At 36.6% G+C, this 18349-nt stretch overlaps 2 protein-coding genes across 2 annotated transcripts; both read right to left on the bottom strand.

The window, feature by feature from the left end:
- Nucleotides 1-381: 381 nt before the first annotated feature.
- Nucleotides 382-4348, bottom strand: LOC110868674 (serine/threonine protein phosphatase 2A 57 kDa regulatory subunit B' theta isoform). The gene is made up of 3 exons (XM_022117909.2): nt 4177-4348; nt 2264-3708; nt 382-1091 (listed from the first exon to the last, which is right to left on the bottom strand). Exons 2-3 carry the CDS (start codon nt 3491-3493, stop codon nt 738-740), a joined length of 1584 nt encoding a protein of 527 aa, XP_021973601.1. The 5' UTR covers nt 3494-3708; nt 4177-4348; the 3' UTR covers nt 382-737.
- A 2743-nt stretch (nt 4349-7091) lies between these two features.
- LOC110868675 (AUGMIN subunit 6) lies at nt 7092-17765 on the bottom strand. The gene is made up of 13 exons (XM_022117910.2): nt 17429-17765; nt 17272-17328; nt 17089-17183; nt 16187-16337; nt 14043-14168; nt 13766-13922; nt 12883-12943; nt 12547-12787; nt 12315-12440; nt 11465-11626; nt 11104-11353; nt 10012-10461; nt 7092-7659 (listed from the first exon to the last, which is right to left on the bottom strand). Exons 1-13 carry the CDS (start codon nt 17627-17629, stop codon nt 7619-7621), a joined length of 2118 nt encoding a protein of 705 aa, XP_021973602.1. The 5' UTR covers nt 17630-17765; the 3' UTR covers nt 7092-7618.
- Between the last annotated feature and the right edge of the window lie 584 nt (nt 17766-18349).

Here is an 18349-nt window from a genome sequence, read left to right as displayed (position 1 = left end):
GACTTAGGAGAGAGAAATGAGAGGGGCAACGAGAACAGGTTTTCGTCGATGGGAACAATATATGCATGTATGTGTGTGTGCTCAAGCGCGTAATAATTGGAAGATATACTATCAACATAACAAACTAACGTTTATGTTAAAATAAAAATATGTAGAAAATTGTAAACTCGGTTAGCTTTTGACCTCAATAAGACTAACGAGTTTAACGAGTTTTACAGGTCAAGTATTTTAGTATGTAAGCGCGGCTTGAAAATCTTTAAGCCGATCCAAAGTATCGCATGTGACAAGAGTGCCCATATTTAATATAATACATATTTCTTACTGCATGGGACAAAAGATGTGCAGAAGCAAATGGTGATGCACAAAAGTTGATAGGGGAAATAACAAAAGGGTAGCAATTAAGTCAACCAGATCAAAACCACAAAGTAATATGATACAACATTAAAAGTGAGAAATAAAGGAGTACAATAATAATAGTATAAATTCAGAAAAATATATATTAAAAAACAAAAGTAACCAAATGCCTGAAAAAATTAAAGCTTTTTCCAGTCACCCTTTTGAAACTTGCAACAAAATGGCCAGATTCAATCTCTAGAGGCAACCCATTCCAATATATATCTATTATATATAGATATAAGATATGCATATACACATTCTTGCCATTCAAATCAAACATTTAAAAACCCAATAAAATGAGTTTTCATTTTTTTTCAATACGGTTTTAATTTAGCCAGTGGTTAGGTCACCTTATTTGTAGGAAACAGCATGGGTTGACAGGTGGCACCGGAACCAGATCTCTTTTCAGCAACTTCTTCTAGACGTTTCCATATCGCTTCACGTTTAGACTTCATTTCTTCTTTTTTAGATTCGTCTTCTTGATACTTTAACAAGCATTCCTCAAAGAGTTCAGGGTCAGCGTCTGAGAAGATTTTTTTAACGTTTAAAGTCAAACTTCTGACCGCTTGATTCCAGTGGCTTTTTGCGTTTCTCTCTAGAGCGGGGAATATGATCGGCAGGATCACTTTGCGGTTTTGTTTTATTAGGTTCTCGATATGATCATTGTTCCACAGGAACAATGCTCTTTCAGCCACCTACATATTACAAGAAAATGTTAGTTTTTGTTCAATAAAGATATGTGTTGTCGTTAGGGTGCAAATGAACCAAATGTTCAGCGAACAGTTCGTGAACCGTTCGGCGGGAAGTTCGTTTGTGTTTGTTCATTAATTAAACAAACAAACACGAACAAGAAATTTTGTTCGTTTAGTTAAAGGAACAAACATGACAGAGGCCATGTTCGTTCATTTATGTTCGTAAACGTTCAATAACGTGTTCATTTATGTTCGATAGTTCGTTAGCGTTTTTAGTTTGTATATTTTATTTAAATACTTCAAAATTCCAACAAATATATATTCTGTTCATGAACGCTTGTTTGTGTTCATTTCTTTCCATTTGTGTTCATGAACGTACGTTTTCGTTTGTTGCCTATAATTAACAAATGAATACGAACACGAACATTAAATCCCGTTCGGTAAGTGTCGTGAGCACATATATTTCTTAACAAACGAACACCAACAAGGTCTTGTTCGTGTTCGTTCGGTTCGTTTGCAGCCCTAGTACTTGTCGTGTAACTGATGGCGAATTCAACTTATATACTTATGAATGGGTTGATTTGGTTTGTTTTAACCCTAACGGGTCAAATAAAAAAATAACTTTATAAGAAACCTAAACGGATCAAAATTCGCCTTTAGTTTATTTTGATGTACAACTGTACATGACCTCCTAAATCATTTTATTCACAAAAACTAGATAATTATTCAAATATTATAGTTTTATCACATGATTAATTATTTATATATAGTTTTATTTTATCAACAATAACTATTTATATATGTAGGCCAAAACTTAGTAGAAGACTTGAAGGTATTTTATAAAACTTAAGCCGGGATGAAAACTGCAACATTGCATTTTAAGCTATGCAGTCAATATCGGTACCGATATTATCGGCGATATTGACTGATATTTGACCGATATTTGACCGATATTTGACCGATATATCACCGATTTTCCCGATATCAGTACCTTTCATCTTAGTTCTACACTGTTAAGTTGCTATATATATGAATTCTGCATGATATTAAAAATTCCGATATCCCGCCGCGATAACCTACATCTCAAATATCGGTCCTTGACCAATATCCGATATTTTACCGCATTAATTGCTTAAGCAGAATAATAAAGAAAACAAAGTAGCAAAATTAGTTACCTGGAAGTGTGAACTGCTCAAGCAGTTCGAAATCTGTCGAAACAACGGAACCATACATCGTTGAAACTCCGGAGGCTGCGTCGCTTCTAGAACTTCCTCAAGCTCGCTCAAGAACATAACCTCTTTAGAACTGTTTGTGATCGGCCAATACTTTAACAAACCTCTAATAACAGTATCAGCAAGTTTACAGTCCTTTTCAACAAACTGAGTGATGCAGTAAGACAACTGCTGGTGGTACATCGGTATGCATTTCGGCTTGTGAAGTGGTATTAACGCCCTAACGAGAAACAGCTTGTGTTCTTCCTTTAACGGCAAAGCGAAACCGTTAATAATGCTGCCTAAAATTTCTAACAGCTCCGCAATTCCGTTATGTTTTTCCGTTTCGAAAATGAACCGAAAGAATATGTTGTTGATTGCTTTCCGGATAAACGGTCTGTGCACCATAAACTTTCCGTACATACGATGAAGTACGAATTTCAGATACTCGCGTTCTCTCGGATCTTCGGAGTCGAACAAATCTAACCAGCGTAAGATAAAACCGTGGTCGATGTACCGTTTAGCGAGCTTCGCATCTGTCTCCGGTGACGCTACGAATCGCAGAAAAAACTCGTAAACTAACTGCAAATGAGGCCATGCGGGATCCATCGAAGGCTCTTCTTCTTCACCGTCAAAAGTTTCTAACATCTTGTTATCGCGAGGTTGCGGTGTGAGCCTTCTAAATATGTTTGCCGACACCATCTTAACTATCTCTTGCATAACAGTTTCCGAAAACTTCCCGTTCGCAGACGACACGTAATCAACAAGCTCAGCCAAAGTCTGTCGTTTGATCTCTTTTTCTTTCAAATTCTTTGTCGGGTCCGTAAAATCAAACACGACACAACACATGTTTAACTTCCGGATAAACAAGTTCTGTTTTTCGGAATTCGGCACGTCTTTAAGGCTAGGCAAAGCCTCGTACGTGGTCGAAACGACCTGATTACCATTCAGTTTTGATATCAACGCGTTATCAACCTTATTCCCGCCACTTTTCGACGAAGGGTTAAGACTTTGACCATGACCGGATGCAGGATGTGCGCTATTAGACCGATTAAGTGCTGCATCATTGCTGTGTCGAGAACTTGTTGACGTACTCGAAGCTGAATTCGCGTTCCCTCCATCTCGATTATCTCGATTATCGGATGACTTATGTCCCTTCCGTGACGGGATCCTATTAAGTATATGTTTGATCATCACTTACACGACAAGATTCCAACATTCAATGACGAAAATCCCTAAACAAAATTATTCTTCCACTCGAATGTTTCTTATAAATACCTAAAGAACAACATCAAAGAACTATATGTCCTTGAAAACAACTACGAGCCAGCTTCGTAACATCATCAGCACCCGAAAAACACGTGATAAATCCCGAATACAAATATAATCAATCCGAAAATAGTCTTCTCCTGCAAGCCAACAAATTAAACAAATCCAGCAATTAGGTTACAAAAAATAAATAAATTAATTAAAAAAAAAAACCTAAAATATAATCAATCCAAAAACAGTCTTCACCTGCAAGCAAACATATTAAACAAATCCGCCTATTAGGTTACAAAAAAATAAAAAAAAAATACAAATATAGATCCAATAATGCAAAAACCTCATAATTCAAACATATCATACAATTCATTGACCAAATTATTGACCAAATCAACTCATAATGAAAGAAAAATAACAATACAAGCCCTAATTGAAATAACTTATCTATTGAGAACAAAATCAATTCCATCAACATACAACAAGATCTGAAGACGATCTAGAACACGTAAAATACGTTAGAATTGAGGGGAAATTTAGGGAAAATAGATGAATCGAAGAACAATTGTGCAGTAAATTGTGAAACAAATTGAGAGGATGATGATGAGGATACTTACGTGAGGGCGAAGAAGCAGATAACGGAGAATATCATCAGAGAGAAAAAAAAAAAAGTCAAAAAGAATAAAAGTGAGTGACAAAATTCTGAAACCCGATCGCAATTGAGGAGAGAGAATGAGAAAGCAATCTCTGGTTCTTGTCTAATGTGTGTGTGTGTTTGGTTCGCTCAGGAAATCATATTTTATATTTTATAAATAAATAAATAAAGGAGTGGGATAAGTTGCGCGGTGCGGCGGGATTTTGGTTGATATGGTATCGATACCTGTTTAGGGATGAGTAAGTGCTACAAGGTACTGGTACCGGTTTAGTTCGATACCGGTTTTTACCTTCAAATACCGGTATCGAACCGTGTGGTACCGTGTATTTTCGGTGCTGGGACGGATACCCGTTTTTGGAATTTTTGGTACCGGTACGAGTTGGTACTGAGCTCATCCCTAAACCTGTTATAGAAATTAAAAAAGAGAGGCCCAAAATATAAAAATGTGATTTACCTGAAAGAATATTGATACGTTGTTTTACGTCAACTGTATACCATAAAAACGAATAGTGGTACTTTTAGTATTGACGTTCTTCAAACAGCAAATTAAAAATCTTAAATGTTTATTGTGTAGATTGAACATGAGAAAAATAAAGGGATATGTAATATGGGTTGTTTTCATGATCAAATTTAGATAGAGAGTTAGGAGAAAATGTGCTAAGTTGGTATATAAAAAGAGAGTAAGGGTCTGTTTAGTTCACATAATCCTTTGAATTAGAATTGGAATCAAAATTAATTACTTTAAAATTGGTTCGCATACGAGTAAAAGTGAATTAGAATTCTTTCCATCAAATTCCCTCAAATGTAGGATTTCAACTTTTTAGTCATGGAATTCTAAAAATTCCGATGGAAAGTCCAAAATTACCTAGAAAACCCTTCAACCATTTCTTTTCCATACACTCTTCACATCCATCTATTATCTTTATTCTTTATAAAACGATTTTTAGAAATAAAAAAAAAACTATGAATTTGGGTTAATTGTACTTTCGACTTCGTTCTTCACCATCCAGATGTTTATAACTCAAACCCTATTTAAACTAACCAAAGATCCCACAAGAGGCTAGAATAATCTAACAAACTGTTTCCGTTTGATGTCACAAAACGATCATGGATCTAATACCAAGTACATTAACAAATAACGAGTTAAACAAGAGTCGCTATAGCTATAGCAAGAACGTCTGAAATACATAATAAAAAATTGGTATACAATCCCAAACATAAGAACCACGACTAGTGACATAGATCAACCACGTGACAAAACTATAAGAATGAAACACGGCCAAGTATTAAGGTCACCTGAATGACGTCTACACCTATAATAGGGTTATTGGATTTTATCACTCTCAACTATTGGATATTAGCCGCTGCCACTCCCCAATAGTTAGGATAGTTAGGAGTGATAAAATCCAATAACCCCTATGAAAACATATACAAGCCTTGAAAAGTTTAAAAAGCCTTAGAAGGAATTTAACCATAAGAATTAGAATCTTCAACTCCTTTGTTGTTATCGCCTCTGCCTCTGCCACTGCCACCCTACACACAGCTCGTATCATCATCCCATCACGTTGCCCCCTCTCCCGTAATGGGTAGGTGTTTTTTATTGTTGTCACATAAATGCATCACAAAATTCCAATTTCTTCAAATTCCTAAGTCTTTGATAAATTTAAATTCCAAAGCTAATTCCTTAGAATTCTCATTCCTTTTAAAATAACCAAAAACCAAACACACCGTTAGTGATTGATTTCTCAAGGTATTCTCGTATATGGAAATAAGCTTTCAAACAATTTTTATCTTATTGCAACGAATAAAAATATTTGGCAGGGAATTAATTACTAGAAACCCAACACGATTGGTGCACGAACCATAATAAAATTTTATTTCTCTATATCTTTCATCTGATTAAAGTAGCTCCCTTAGAGCACTTTCCTCGTATAATACAAAAACTCATTATTGAGTGGTTGATCACTTATGCACCTTGGAATATAAATTTTAAAGAGAGAAAGAGAAGATCATAAAAGGAATTGCATTCTCTTTTCACATTTGTTCACTTTCTTGAGAAGCTATTGATTATCCATGTCATTGTACTTTAGAGAGAATATAAGGTATTCTCTCTCATTAGGATATTCAATATTTATATATGGGTAATGATCATCTTTTTAGTGAGACGAGAAGAGGTGATCACCATCTTATTAGTTGAACATGTTTATGTCGGTTCGTTTAAAGAATGTTTAGTGAAGACAAACTAGTTAACATAAGGTTAATTCGTAAACAACATCCACACAATCCATTATGTATCCTTTGTTTATGAAGGGATAGAGATGCCATTGCCATCCACATCTATTACGTATAACATATGTTTTATTTACCCCTCTGTAAGTTTTTATGTAACATATTCGCCCTGGGTTATCGTATTGTAGTAAAGTTTGTCAACTTGGTAAATGCTGGAGTTGGTGGAGAAATTGCGAAACATAATTGATACTTTGATATTAAGAATTAAGAATATAATATAATATAACGATTATTAATGCCATAAGGTGAATATGGGTCAAGATTATAACTATGCTGCTTGTAATTCAAATTGTAAATTAATACAGGCCTTGTCATCATAATTAACATCCTAATCATTTAATTTAAAAAGTTGAAGGATTACTAAAATTGATATTATTTCTATTATAATCATAGTCGCAAATACAAATGTATATTACGGTTCTCCTAGCAACATTCATTGGTTATGAATTGAATGCTTATTTATTACATTAACTATTTCCTACGTATAAGACTAAATGTTTTGACCCGTTACCCAACCCGCTCATTTTTTACACCTAACAAACATCATCCAAACCACATCATATAAAAATCAAAGCTGCAAAAGCCAAATGAGGACACAATATGGAAGAAAATTAAGCACAAAAGGAAGGCAGTGACATAAATTCATAAACAATTAATAACAAGAAACAAAGAATGGGGATTGATACCATTTCTCTTCTTTTACATTGACTTCTAAGATTACCCAACTAAAGAATCAACCAGATTTTACAACTCCAATCTTCACCAAAAGCTTCACATATCCAACATCTTTCCATGTTAAGTTGCCAGTTGGTCAACAACATTGGTTGACTTTACAGTGCCTGCCATCCTTAATCTCACAAACAACATGAACCGATAACTACCGTGTGTATTATATCAGCTATATGCCAAGATCCAACAAAGACGGTGACTACGAGCCAGTTGATGGACCTTGATGTTGGTAATGTGAGCCAGTTGATGAATGCATCGAGCACAAAAGCACCATTTATATCCAAATGATTAGTAGAGAGAATAATATCACAACCCAAAACTAGACCAATTATAGAAACTATATCATCTCAACAATACAACACCACCAACCACACTTAAATTTCCTATTAATGCTCCATTAACGCCGCTTCAGTTTCTGATAGAGGTGCTGCAAATAAATACGGTAGCAAATTTTATATAAAAATAATGTTTATGTAATTATTTAGGCATTAGTAGTTTAAACAAAAAAAAAGCAAATATTCATATTCCATAGACGTTATCCCTAATAAACATATGCGTCAAAGATGAATATGAAAATATTATATTACTATAATAATAATCCAATCTTTTCAGTTTTCATAAGACTATTTAAGATGCAAAAATTACAAATACACTTTTGACGACTTTCAAGTTTTGACCCGCTTCATTTTAACGAATTTTAGTTACCTTTTTACCTGTCAGAGATGATGCAAAATAACCACCGCTATGTTCAATTGCTAGAAGGCATATTTATGTGATATTAACAGTTGATATGAAGCTTGCATAGCCTACAGGCCAAATCCACTCCCTCTCTTACACATTTATGAAATACAAAGTTTGAAAAAAAAAATATAGAGTAAATTACAAGTTTTGTCCTTTATGTATGTCCCAAATTGCAGGCGCTGTCCTTTAAACCAAAACTTGACAGGCGGTGTCCTTTGTGTTTTCAAAATCTTGCACGTTTTGTCCTTTAGGCCAAACTTAGTTAGATTTTTTAGTTAAATCTGGTATCAAGGGGCTATTTTGTAAAAAAAATTTATTCAGGGACTAAATTGTACAAAACTTAAAAATAAAAAATATATAAACTTCCTTTTTCTCATTTAGATCTCAAACTTCTCTCTCCTCTCACTCTCTTCTCTCTCTCTAACAACAGTGGTGGTGGAGGTGCTTTGTGGTGGTGATTATGGCGGGTGGTTGTTGTAGGTGGTTATGGCGGGTGGTTGTGGTGGGTTTGGTTGTAGGTGGGTGGTGGGTGGCCGTGGTGCTAGGGGCGACGGTGGAGGTGGTGTTAAGGCCGGTTGCAGGTGGGTGGTGGGTGGATGGCGAGTGACTGGCTGTGGCGTTATTGGCGGCGGTGAAGGTGGTGTTAAGGTCGGTTGCAGATGGGTGGTCAGTGGGTGGCAGGTGGGTGGTAGGAGATTCGGTGGTGAAGGGGTGGTTTGTGGTGGTGGGGTAGGTTCGGCGGTGGAGGTGATGTTATAGGCGATTGCAGGTGGTGGTGGTCGGCGATTGCAGGTGATGTTATAGGCGATTGCAGGTTTTTGATATTTTTGTTTTTAGGGATTTTTGGGGGTTTTTGATTTGTTTGATTTTGGGGATTTTTGGGGGTTTTTGATTTTTGGTCAGTGGGTGGCAGGTGGGTGGTCGGAGAATCGATGCCGGAGAATCGATGCCGGATATGTTTGGTGATGGTGGTGAATCGATGCAGGTGGATATGTTTGGTGATGGTGGTGAATCGATGTTTGGTGATGGTGGTGAAGGGGTGATTTGTTTTTGATTGCAGGTGGATATGTTTGGAGAATCGATGCCGGAGAATCGATGCCGGATATGTTTGGTGATGTTTCCGTTATATGATTCCGTTTAAGGTGTGTTTGATGGTGGCGGTAGTGGTGGTGGTGGCGGTGGTGGTGGTGGCGGCGGTGGAGGGTGGTGGTGATGGTGATGAAGGGTGGTGATGGTGGTTAGTAATTTACTCAATATAATATTATTAATAATAATAATAATATTAATAATATTTTTGTACAATTTAGTCCCTGAATAATTTTTTTTACAAAATAGCCCCTTGATACCAGATTAACTAAAAAATCTAACTAAGTTTGGCCTAAAGGACAAAACGTGCAAGATTTTGAAAACACAAAGGACACCGCCTGTCAAGTTTTGGTTTAAAGGACAGCGCCTGCAATTTGGGACATACATAAAGGACAAAACTTGTAATTTACTCAAAAATATATGAGGGTATTTTGGTCATTTTTAAGATACGTAAGGTCAATGTAATAAATGAAGTTTAGAGATGAGATTCGTAGCTTTGAGTAAAAAGCCAATGTCGTCCCTCTGAGGTTTGGCCAGTTTTGCGACTTTAGTCCAAAGGTTTGTTTTTTCGCATTTGGATCCAAAAGGTTTGAAATCTTGCCGGTTTCATATGGCTCGTTAATCCATCCATTTTTCTTTGTAAAGTCAGTGGTATTTTTGTCGTTTTTGTTAACTTCAAGGGCAATTCGGTCTTTTGAATACTTGTACATTATGCTAAATGCTTGTACATAAAGTGAAAAAGACCCCCCGACTTAACGGAGAAAATGGATGGAGTTAATGAGCAGGATGAAAATGGCAAAATTTCAAACCTTTTGGATCCAGATGCAAAAAAACATACCTTTGCACGAAACTCGGAAAATTGGCCAAACCTCAGGGACGAAAATGGCATTTTACTCCACAGGGACAGAAATTTACTATAAAGTAATATATAACCATTGTAAGAAGAACATACCAAGTAAATCCTCAAACGACTCAGCAGACAGAGATGCATCCATTAGAAATGGAGGCGAAAAGACTTGATCATGAGTTTCCTCCACATCGTAAAACGACAATCGTCCTTCACTATCCGCATAACTCGAAGCAGCAGCAGACATAAAAGCATTCACCCCGTCATATTCATTCACCATATCCAGTGACTCAATATATTTCGTCCCATCCGAAACACGGTTATCCACCGAAGAACCTTTTGATTCAGAGGCAAAAAGCTGTTTACTTCTCGATGAAGTGGGTTTCTTTTCGGGGCGGGGCCACGAAAACCCAGTTCCCGAAAGGGGAACGAAGAAATGTTCAGATCCGTCGTCAGATTGATTATCTTGTAACTGGCTCATATTGCTGGCCTGTGTTGATAAAGCTGCTTCTCTTACAGATTTCTTTAAGTTACGGATATAATCGTTCTCATTGTCTGCAAAATAATAAAATATGGAATTACAAACTAGAAACTACAAACTGGGGGTGTGCATGGGTCGGTTTGGGTTGGTTTTGGCCTAAAACCATAACCATAACCGCGATGTCGGTTAATGGATAACCATAACCGATCGGTTATGGGGGTTTCAGTTAATCGGTTTAGAAGGTTATAGTGGGTCGATTAACCATGAAATTAGGCCTAGCTAAAAATAGCTCTAATTTGTTTTTAACCATGGAACAAACTGTTATAACACATCGAATATTCAAACAAAATGATATGACATAATCCATAAATTCAAACAAACATTCAACCAAAACGATATAACCCATAAGTTTTAACAGACGTTCAACCAAAAACATCAAAATTGAAAAAATGGTGAAAATTCCAAAATCCAATAAAGATTTTAGTCATTTTACTACATGTCGGTTCGGTTCGGTTATGGCGGGTATGGAAACATTGATAACCATAACCAACCCGCTACTTTCGGTTTTCATAAGAAGTTAAGAACAATTAACCAACCCACCGGTTTTTTACATGGTTCGGTTATTTTGGTTTGGTTTTATCGGTTAATTCGGTTTTTTGCACACCCCTACACAAACTACAGGTTAAAGCTTAAAAACAAAAGGAACCATATATAACCTGTTTGTGGTGTATTTACTTGGTTATTTGATACGGTTTGTTCATGAGGCAACTTTTCGGAAACGTTTTCTAAGTGGTTGTTCTGAGATTGAGTCTGTCTCTTGTAGAAATTCCCGCTTTTCGCAGTTGAATTTGGTGTCAAACTAAATAGAGGCGGTAGTTTTAACGCAGCAGTACTAGACGAAACTTTATCAATGTGGACTGATGATAATCTTGACGTAACATCTGTGACTTCATCGCTGCTACTTTCCTGAACATTACATATGCATTTAAAACATCCGGTAATCAGAAAAAAAAAAAAAAAAAAAAAAAAAAAAAAAAGAAGGCATGTAATGTCAAAAAGTAGTTAAAAGATGATTACCATTGTCCTTCCCGTGCTTTGTGCTTGAACGGGTGAGGTGGATCTACCGTGGTGATGTGTCGGTTGAGGAAGCTTTGTGGAGATATTGTTGACTTCCTCAGTCAACTCGGATATTGAGTTTTGTATAACTGGTGCAACGCCTTTCAATTGATTAACAAGAACCTGCACAACAAAAAATGTAAATCGGAAGCTTTTTTTTATGTATTTGCTGCACCCAATATCACATAATCAGGGTGAAACAGCAAGAGAAAAAGGGTAGAACTGTGAATATCGAACTCAATATTAAAAATTTTAGTAGGATTGGCTCAAATCAATGCATGTATTTTATCTCCAACAGCGAACATAGTCGGAGGTCGAGGTGTACAAACCGGGTTTTTTTTTTTTACAAACCGAAGTACCGAACCGGTTTTTTATGTTGTAAACAAACCGGTTTTTTTTTCAAGCAGTTCGGTTTTAAAATCGGATTTTAAGGTTCAAACCCTAAACTGGTTAAACAGATTTGGTTCGGTTTATAAACCGGTTAGGGACAAAAATAACCGGTTTAAACCAGTTTTTTACAACCGGTTCGGTTTATAAACCGGTTTCAAAGTATGGGAATACGAACCAGTCTACAAACCGCCGGGTCGAATCAGGTTGAAACCGGTTTTTCAAAAACCGTTTATTTTACAGGTCCGGTTTTTTCGGTTTTTTTGCCCACCTCTAGTCGGAGGTACTGTAATCACTGCAGGTTCATATAAAAATATGCTCATAGTGTTACTTTTGAGACAAACAAACCCTTTTCCACTTGAAGCTAAAAAATTTAAAAAGTTCATATATTTCGAATTTTGGAAAGTACTAGGTTACAACATGCCTGTATGCTAGCTAAATGTTGTCGGTGTTCAGCAAGTGTTGCAGCTAACGACTCAGCATGACCACTTGTACCACCATCATTTGCGCTTCTGAGAAGATCCGGACCTTCACCATCATTTGCTTTTGCCTATAATAAATTCAACGGTCAACCATTACCGTATCAAACACATTACTGATTTTTATGCTACAGATGAAACTTGGTCATTGAGAACAAATTATAATATATAGAATACCAGGTGAAGTGACTGTTTATGTATACGCTGTAGGGCATGAGTCCACCGCCTCAAGACTTCTGCAATATCAACTGTGGGCTGACCTCTTCCACTTCTATCTGTTTTTTCATCCGACGAGTTCGCGTTTTCTCCGTTTATCTTCAGTTGTGATCTATCTGTTTGTTCTTTGTCAGGATCACTAGAAGAGAGTTGAGTGCTTTCATCCATAGCTGCAAGAAGTGATGATCCCGATATACGGTACCTGACAAACAAAGATTTTATATTACTTAAATACACGAACAATGCCACTAACAGACCCAAATGAGCAACACATGATATGATTCCAGGGATAAATACCGATGCTCCCGATGTGCTATCAAGTCCTCAATTGGGCCAGAGGCAAGAACTTCATGTTGACCTACATTGAAACATGACAGAAATTGAACCTTATAAAAAACCATGTATGTTAAAAGTTAGAAGCACAAGAAAGATAGGTTTTTAATAGGCCTGTAAACGAACCGAACGAACACGAACAAAGGCATGTTCGTGTCTGTTCATTTAACTTTAACCGAACACGAACATATAATCGAACACATTTTCTGTTCATGTTCGTTTATTAAGAAAATGGGCATGTTCGTGTTCATTTATGTCCGTTCGTTTAAAACCTAAACGAACAATTCAAGAACATAAACGAACATAATTTAACAAACAATAAAGAACACAAATGAACATAAATGAACACAAATGAACAAAATTAAACGAACATAGAGTAATTTTTTGTATAAAGTAGTGATTAATTACGATAAATGATTAATTAATTACGATAAATTCCGTTGGAAAACCCATTTTTGTTACTAGAAAGTCCAATTACCAATTAGTTATATTTATATAAGTAGTTAGAAAGTTCCTTATATGTTTAATATAGATATATAAATATAATATAAATTGAAATTGAAACAAATGTAAATAAACGAACATAAACGGACGTTCACGAACATAAATGAACGAACAAAACGTGTGTTCATGTTCGTTCATTTAATTAAATGAACAAAAAATTGTATTCGTGTTCGTTCATTCACGAACTTCCCGCCGAACAAGCTCATGAACGTTCGGTTCGTTTACAGGCCTAGTTTTTAAATTGAAGCACACGTGTGAGACAACAATAACGTGGTTTAGGGATAAGCCACATGAGATTTATTAATCATAACTAACTAACTATAGATTGAATAATTTCACTTACTTTTACGGGATAATAAAGAATCCCACAAACGAGTGGCTCGCTGAACCAGGTGAGAATTCTGACTTGAGCTAGATACAAGTTCATCCCATGGTTCACCTTCCATCTTTACTTTGTTCCTCAGATCATGTAACTTCTCCAACTCTTGCTGCAAATATGCCTGAGCTTCAAAAGTACCAATGAAAAACACGGCGTGTGCATTAGAAAAACTGTATATGATCTTTTAAATATTCTTTAGCTGCAAGGTGAAGTATAAGAACAGTCGCATTTACGGTTTTACCTCTTCAGCACAAAGACCACGATACTCTGCTGTCATTTCATGGGCCAAATTTGACCACATAGCCTGTCTCTGCACTGCTGTTTCAGCGTTTTTTAGAAACCTTCTTCTCTCTAGAGCTATTCTCGCCTGTTCGATAAGCAAAAAATTTTGGTGTCTCAAAAAATCGATAACTTTATCCATTTAACCTTTATTAGAAAAGAAAAAACAAAATCTTAGAAGATTAGCAGGGGCACGAAATAGATATGAGTATATGACGCATCGGTATCTATGTTTTTTCTAATATCAGGATGTAATTTCATCCACAAATGCTATATGCACAATGCACTATGTGTACAAGTACAGCTAATAGAAGTGTAGCATTCAATGGCACAATTATAGGTCATAGGGCTACAAACGAACCGAACATTCAGCGAACAGTTCGTGAATTGTTTAGCAAGAAGTTCGTTTGTTTAATAAATGAACGAACACAAACAAGAAATTTAGTTCGTTTGGTTAAATGAACAAACATGAACAGAGGGCAAGTTCGTTCATTTATGTTCGTGAACAATCGGTAACGTGTTCGTTTATGTTCAATAGTTCACTAGTGTTTTTGGTTTTTATATTTTATTTAAATACTTCAAAATTTCAACAAATAAAAAATTTGATAAGTATTAGTGTAATATATTTTATGTTCATGAACGCTTGTTTGTGTTTGTTTATTTTCGAGTTAAATGCTTGGTTGGTCCCTGTGGTTTTCAAAAATTGCAGACTTGGTCCCAGTGGTTTACTAATTACACGCGTGGTCCCAAAACTTGTCAAAAATGCACTCGGTTGGTCCGCAGCCCTAACATCAGTTAAATTTCTCAGTTAAGTCCATGTTAAATGACCAAAATACCCTTGCCTAACTATAAAAGGGTAGTGAACCCTGTCTCATTCATCAGACCTTGAACCCCAAACACGCACACCACACACTCACCTCTGCTTCTCTCTATGCGAACCAGTCAAGGGAGCCCGATTTCCGGCGATCTCCGGCAACAGGTTCCTCCGGCGAACACCCATAACCACCGTCCTCCTCTTTCTCTCACACATACACACCCCTGAAGCCTTACATCACTTTCATGGACCACCCTCAGCCCCTGTTATCTTGGAATAGACAGCCGGCCACCACCAATCGGTGGTGGCCTACGACGATGAGAGGGAGAGAGAAAGCAGACGGAGAGAGCTAGAGGCGACGGGACTGGCCGCGGAGCCGATCTCCGAGAAGAAGAGAATGATGATGTTTCACGGCGGCGGCGGTGGTGTTCCACTCCGGTAAGTTTTTTTTTTTGTTGTTGTCTCCCTTGTTCTATTCCATCACAGCTCCTTTAGATCCCCAAGTTTTCCCCGTCAGATTGGTTGTTTCAGGTAGGGACGGCGGCTGTTTCCGATGATGCCGCTGACGTGATAATGATGAGGGTGACGGAGATGGAGGGCAACGGCAGTAGCAGTAGCGAAAGGGCAGTAGAAAGAGAGATTTGAAGTGTGAATCTTAAACAATTGTAAACATGGAGTGATTGGAAACAGGGATGAAGCAGATGTCAACTCTCTGCTGGATTGGAAACATGGATGAAGAAGGTGGAGGTGGGGGTGGGGTAGAGTTAGAAAATGGGACCCATTTGAATTTATTAATAGGCAAGGGTATTTTGGTCATTTAACATAGACTTAACTGAGAAATTTAACTGATGTTAAGGCTGGGGACCAACCGAGTGCATTTTTGACAAGTTTTAGGACCACGCGTGTAATTAGTAAACCACTGGGACCAAGTCTGCAATTTTTGAAAACCACAGGGACCAACCAAGCATTTAACTCTTTATTTTCATTTGTGTTTATGAACATTAGTTTGTGTTCATGAACGTACGTTTGTGTTCGTTAGTTTGTGTTCATTTGTGTTCATTTCCTTAGCGAACGAACACGAACATAAAATCCCGTTCGATAAGTATTCATGAACACATATATTTCCTTAACAAACAAACACGAACAAGGTCTTGTTCATATTCGTTCGGTTAGTTTGCAGCCCTCATACACTCTCTTATCGATGGTAAATCCTGTGTTAGTTAAGCTTTATAAACTCACTTTACATTACATTAATCATCTTTACACAGAATGAAAACGTGAGTATGATGTACCTTTGTCACAGGAAGAAGAGTAGCTGCGTGTGAGAAAGCCACATCAGTCAGTGAAGCTGGAAGTGGATTTGAGGCTACATCGGCTGCATATGTTCGTCGGTGAACTTCTCGTAAAGCATGCAAAGAAAGTTGCCATAATAGTTCCACAAATCTGCAGTTACCATTTATCATATCAAATTATTATTGGCTTCAATCTACCTAGGTAACGTTATTATTAATTAGGATAATCACGTTTACATTCATACAAAATAGTGAAATAAATCAGTCATGACAATATACAGGTGTCACAGGAAGTGACATTAGTAATCTTAGATTTAGCTCCAACCAAATGTGATCTTTTAAGGTAAGAATAAAGACAGCTCAGGATGTCCATGCTGATGCAAGTACTATTGAAGAAACTGAAAGATTTGATTAGATAAACCTTATAAATAGATAGGGACTGCCTGTACTACTGATGTATAGCAATTAGCTAAATGTTCTTTTAACTGCAAGCTAATCATGCATTTGTCTTTCCACAATACAACACATGATTACAACACAGCCCACATTACAAATACATACGATTTCCTTTTCCCCTCTACTACAAGTTGTGCCCTTTATTACGTGCATTCTAAACATCTTTCTTAAAAGTTTCGGTCCATCTTCGATTATTACAGACAACACAGCAACACAATGCCAATAACTAAATCAAACATCATATATCCAGTTATCCACCACAGTTCTGACAGCATATAGAGTATACGACTGTCAGTTTTATCCACCTCACCCTTCCACATCCCCAAAATCTTTCGAATTGATTCGAGATTAATAACATATAACACCAAGAGTTAACATCATGCAACCTCCATTGAACACAAACCAAAAGCATTTGAATTTACAAACGAATCCGTATAGAGACCAACCTCGGTCCACAACACGTAGCCAGGGACGAAACCCTCGAATTACTCCTCGGAAGCGCCCCTTGCGATTCAAGCTCACTTATAATACTTTGCACAACCTAACAACAAAACAAAACCCCAAACAATCAACACCAAACCCTAAAATCATCCAAAAATATCCAAAAACCAAACAAAACACAACAATACCTTCCGAAAATCTCGAGACTGAGTCGAATCGAAAATCGGCCACACTTTATCAAAATCCTACAAGATCGATCTCAATTTCAATCAAACAAAACAAACAGATCACAATTACACAACAAACGGTAGCAAAAACCTAAAAAATAAGCAAATTTAGACGTACTTTTGGACCTCTGAGAGAGGATAATATGAAGTATAACAGCTGTTCGCCTAATTTAGGGTTTGAGTGACGGAAATTGCCGACACGAGGAGCACCGTTATTGGCTCCGTTGATGATCGACGGATCAAGCCCTAATAATAAACAGTTGGTGTACATCGCACTCTCTAGCTCTGTTTCTCTCTCCTTTTCTCGGTCCATCGTCATCAACCATAAGATTTCTGTGAATGTAGATGGATAGATAGATATATGTGTATATACGATCTCTGTGTCTTTCTCTCTCTACATCTACAGCTTTCTCTCTCTCTCTCTCTCTCTCTCTCTCTCTCTCTCTCTCTGTTTCGATTTGGTTTTTTGGTTAAGAAGATTTAAGTTTGTTTTGTTACAAATCAGGTCCCTTGAAAATGAAGAATGGTGCAGAGTGGTCCTGTGGTTTGGAGTGCTTTTGAAATTTGAAAGTGTTTTGTGCCCTTTGTGGTGGGTGTCCGTCTACGCGATACGGTGGCAAAAACAAATCGTGATAATTACGTAATATGTTAATTTTTTTAATTAGAAAAACGCTCTAGCAATACCATGCTTCAACTAAAAATAATAAAATGCTTATTTATATGGTGTATTTTTTTAATATTAACATATGAAATATCATGGGCGTTTAAAAATCGTTGTGAAGTTAACAAGATTTTTAAGGATTTTATAATTTACCATACGATTCAAAAGCTGTAATTACTTTAAACTCTTATGATTATGTAAAATTATATTTTGTCATCTTTATATGTATTACAATTTAGTATAGATAATACATATGAGGAACAAAAAAAAAGATAATTTTAAAAGTTTAAATAATTACAACATTGTCGATTTTAAATCAATACTCTAAATCAATACTCGCGGTTTTTAAACTATCATAACTTTTTATGTGTTAGATTT

The sequence above is a fragment of the Helianthus annuus genome, chromosome 7 (assembly GCF_002127325.2).
Source record: "Helianthus annuus cultivar XRQ/B chromosome 7, HanXRQr2.0-SUNRISE, whole genome shotgun sequence".
NCBI lineage: Eukaryota > Viridiplantae > Streptophyta > Magnoliopsida > Asterales > Asteraceae > Helianthus > Helianthus annuus.
Note: the sequence above shows the minus strand (reverse complement) of the source record. Positions and strands in the feature narration are given on the sequence as shown.

Bases quoted from the DNA above. Each gene is read 5' to 3' on its own strand.
- LOC110868674 (XM_022117909.2), bottom strand. From the start codon at position 3,493: ATGATCAAACATATACTTAATAGGATCCCGTCACGGAAGGGACATAAG. The intron at 1,092-2,263 runs GTAACTAATTTT...TGTAATATGTAG, and splicing joins TGAGCAGTTCACACTTCCAG to GTGGCTGAAAGAGCATTGTT.
- LOC110868675 (XM_022117910.2), bottom strand. From the start codon at position 17,629: ATGACGATGGACCGAGAAAAGGAGAGAGAAACAGAGCTAGAGAGTGCG. The intron at 14,169-16,186 runs GTACATCATACT...CTTATCGAACAG, and splicing joins CTCTTCTTCCTGTGACAAAG to GCGAGAATAGCTCTAGAGAG. The intron at 12,788-12,882 runs GTATTTATCCCT...TTTGTTTGTCAG, and splicing joins ATAGCACATCGGGAGCATCG to GTACCGTATATCGGGATCAT.